Below are 3,961 nucleotides of genomic sequence, written 5' to 3'. Positions count from 1 at the left end.
GCTGCGGCGGCAGCGGCGGCGGCAGCGGCGGCGGCTGCGGCGGCAGCGGGCGGCCGGCAGCGGGCGGCGGGCGGCCGGCAGCGGGCGGGCGAGCGGGCGGCGGGCGGCCGGCAGCTGACGGCAGGCAGCGCGCTCCGCGCGCCCCAGCCTCCAGCTTCTCGCTCCCGGGCTGCGGGACGGACGCTCCCGGGAACTCGCTCGCCCGCGGCCGGCCGCGCTCGGACGGCGCTCGCCGGCGGCGGAGCGGTCCCAGCATGTCGGCAGCCGTGGCGTGCCTGGACTACTTCGCCGCCGAGTGCCTGGTGTCCATGTCCGCGGGCGCCGTGGTGCACCACCGCGCGCCGGACCCCGAGGGCGCGGGGGCCGCCGCGGGCTCGGAGGTGGGTGGCAGCGAGTCCGCGCTGCCGGATCCCGGGCCGCCGGAGCCGGCGTCGGATCTCCCGCTTCTCCACGTCCCCGCCCCAAGCCCCGAAGAGGGCGGCGCCGCGCCCCACCTGCTGGCTGCGAGCGTTTTGGCTGATTTGCGCGCCTGCGCCCGGGAGGGCTGCGGGGGGCCCTCGGGGGATGCTCTGTGTGCCCCGTCTGCCTCCTCCCACCCGACCCGGGGCTTCAGCCCCACTCGGGGCCCAGAGCCCGCCCCAGCCTTCGGCGACGACGCGGTCTTCGAGCTGGAGAGCTCCTTCGAAGCACCCGAGGTTCCAAGCGCACCTGCAGCCCGGGGGTCGCCCGCAGCCACTGGCGGGGATTCCAGAGGGCGCGGTGGGGCCCCAGGGGAGGGCCCCGCCCCCGCCAAGGCTCCGACGACCCGGAGGAGGCCGGTGACACCCGCAGCCAAGCGACATCAATGCCCCTTCCCGGGCTGCAACAAAGCCTATTACAAGTCGTCGCACCTCAAGTCCCACCAGCGCACCCACACGGGCGAGCGCCCATTCTCCTGCGACTGGCTCGACTGCGACAAGAAGTTTACGCGCTCCGACGAGCTTGCCCGCCACTACCGGACCCACACCGGCGAAAAGCGCTTCTCCTGCCCACTCTGCCCCAAGCAGTTCTCCCGGAGCGATCATTTGACCAAGCACGCCCGCCGTCATCCATCCTATCACCCCGACATGATCGAGTACCGGGGGCGACGCCGCACCCCCCGTGTCGACCCGCCACCCACCGCTGAGGCCGAAAGCTCTGGTTCCGGCTCCGGCTCTGCCCAGGCGCGCAGCCTAACTTCCTGCTTGTAGGACAGTCGTTGCTGTCTGTCGTCCCCCTCAAGGACGACTTCCCCGCGTGATTGTCCCTGCTTTCTCCCTGCACATCCCCTTTTACAGAGTATTTAGACTAAGGCACAGACTGCGGTCCTCCGCCCTGAGGGTGGGTCCAGGCCGGCAACGTCGGACTCTGGGGAGGGACTGGGAGCCAGAATGTAACGGGAATTCCTGCAACACAAGGATCATCCTACAAGGAGAGGTTGTTGGCCAGACAACCCCCTGGGAACTAACTGGTGAGAAAGGATGAACTCTGGTACTCTCCAGGGTACTGAAGACTTAAAGAGTTGTGTAACTGGAATTTTCACATGCCTGGGGAGCTCCCAGTCTCAAAGGACTCCAGAGTTGCACCCACCACCAGGGCGGACCATGGAGAGGGTATCAGGGGTGGCAGTCTTGGAAATGTCCAGGACTGGGATGGTGAGAGGCCTTTGGAAACAGAAATGCTTTCTATTTCTGTAAACAGCAATGTTTACTAATTTATTTTTTAGTATCTTTTAAACAAAGATGCCAGATGGATGGGAGGCTTATGTCCTCTGCTTCCCCAATTGCCCCAGCTTTCTCTGCTAGGAGATACTATGTGGCTGTATGGCTGAGAGATGTTTCTTGTGTCTGGGGAGTGGTGTGAGTCTGGTTGCAGGTCCCCATAGCAGGATTTGGTCCCCAGCACTTGCGTCGTAGCCTCCCTCTCCATTTGAGGTCCTCCTGGAGGATAGTAATCTCCTGGCTAACTCTCATGGTGAGAGTGGTTTAACAATTTGGAAACAACCATAAAGGCACCAGAAAGAAAAGGATGGTCCAGATTAGTTCCCCCTTTCACTCAGATGGCAAACTTAATCAACTTGTGGGTGGTGGAGCATGGGGTGGTAGTGGGGGTACAGGTAACATGGGCTTTGGGGGGCAGTTCAAGAGGTAGGGGGTGGGGTGGGGTGGGGATGGGGAGGTGCGGCAAACAGATCCAAAACAAGACCTTTCAGAATCATTGCTAACACACAGGGAAACAGAGGCCAGTGGTTCTAGCTGCCCCCCTCCCAAGTAATCTCAGCGACAGTAAGTTTTGTTCATTTCTTAGTGGCTAACTAGGGGTTTACTTCTTTTAAGGTCTGTGTATTTTTGTTTTTGCTACAGGTGAGTTGGTGAGTGTGAGAGAGGAAGGTGAGAGACTGATTTTTTTTTTTTAAATAGCTGTTGTACTGGGTATAGGGAAGAAGAACCAAGGTGGTAGCTAATATCAAATAGGCAAATCCTTCTCTTGCTGTAAGTTCCTTAGAGCTCCATGAAGGAATCAGGCAGTAATGATATTTGTTTTATTTTTTCTATCTACCTATTTATTTATTTAAGTTACGCAGTTCTGCCATTTAATCTTAGGGTATTGCACTTGATAGGCAAGTGCTTTACCACTTAAGCTATGCTCATAGGAATTCACATAGGCTTTTGATTTTTGTCCCAGGGCCAGCCTTCAATCACAATCATCTTACCTCTACCTCCCATATAGTTTTGATTACAGTGTGTACCACCAGATCCAGCTTGTTTTACAAGGCTCATGGTTTCCTGATACGCGCTAAGTGGGGTAGGTGAGGATTGTCCTGGGGTTACATATAGGGAGAATAGACCTCCAAGAGTAGAGGTGATTACTGGTGACAGGGAGAATTTTCCTTTTGCTGTTTCCTCAGGTGGAGCTGTTTCCTCAGGGCACTGTGAAGGCTATGATTTTTTGCTTTTCCCCCTTCACTAGAAAATCTGCCTTTGGGTAAGTGGACCAAAAAGGTGGTGGGGAAGAAGCTATCTAGAACACCAGACTAACCTGATAAATGGAAGCAAAATTTTTAGTTTTTTTTTTTAGGATAGCCAGCCAGAAAGTCCTTGGGGAGTAGTTATTAGTGAAGTGCCTTGGAAGGAGGTGGTTTGGTTTTGTTTTTGCTCAGTCGTGGTGCTTGAACTCTGAGGCTGAGCACTGTCTCTCCACTCTTCAGCTCAAGGCTAGTACTCTAACACTTGAGCCACAGCACCACTTCCAGCTTTTCCTGCTTATGTGGTGCTGAGGAATTGAACCTAGGGCCTCATGCATGCAAGGCAAGCACTCTACCACTGAGCCACCTTCCCAGCACCTTTAAAAAAAAAAATCAGTCATGGGGCTTGAGCTCAGAGCCTGGGTGCTGTCCATGAGTTCTTTTGTTCAAGGCTAGTAATCTACCACATTGAACCACAGCACCACTTCCAGTTTTCTGGTAGTTAATTGGAGATAAGAATCTCATGGACTTTCTTGCCCTGGAGGGCTTCAACCCACGATCTTCAGATCTCAGGCTCCTAAGGCTCCTAAGTAGGTAGCATTACAGGTGTGAGCCACTGGCCCCCAGCTGAAAGGAGTTTGTTGTTTTTCTTTTTTCCAAATTCTTTATTTTGATAAGTGATTACATAATTTCCCAAATTTCACAGTATTATGGGATAGTGATGCTTAGTTAAAGTCACAAACACATTTTAACTTTCATGGGGCAAATTGTCTATCATGGTTTGTTGTTTTTCTTTTCTTTTTTTTTTTGTGCTAGTCCTGGAGCTTGAACTCAGGACCAGAGTGCTGTCCATGAGCTTTTGTGCTCAAGGCTAGTGCTCTACTACTTGAGACACAGCTCCCCATCTGGCTTTTCAGTGATTATTTGGAGGTATGTCTCATGGACTTTCTTGCCCTGGCTGGTTTCAACCCATGATCT

The 3,961-nt window shown here is 54.8% G+C and overlaps 1 protein-coding gene across 1 annotated transcript; it reads left to right on the top strand.

Moving 5' to 3' along the window:
* Nucleotides 1–254: 254 nt before the first annotated feature.
* Klf14 (Kruppel like factor 14) lies at nucleotides 255–1,229 on the top strand. Its single transcript, XM_042696103.1, has one exon. It carries the CDS (start codon nucleotides 255–257, stop codon nucleotides 1,227–1,229), a length of 975 nt encoding a protein of 324 aa, XP_042552037.1.
* The last annotated feature ends 2,732 nt before the right edge of the window (nucleotides 1,230–3,961 follow it).

This window comes from Dipodomys spectabilis, unplaced genomic scaffold (genome assembly GCF_019054845.1).
Source record: "Dipodomys spectabilis isolate Male_0828 unplaced genomic scaffold, ASM1905484v1 ptg000197l, whole genome shotgun sequence".
NCBI lineage: Eukaryota > Metazoa > Chordata > Mammalia > Rodentia > Heteromyidae > Dipodomys > Dipodomys spectabilis.
The sequence above is the reverse complement of the archived record's forward strand: the minus strand, read 5'-3'. Positions and strand labels throughout refer to the sequence as shown.

What these genes read in the sequence shown, in the direction of transcription:
- Klf14 (XM_042696103.1), top strand. Translation starts at nt 255, where the DNA reads ATGTCGGCAGCCGTGGCGTGCCTGGACTACTTCGCCGCCGAGTGCCTG.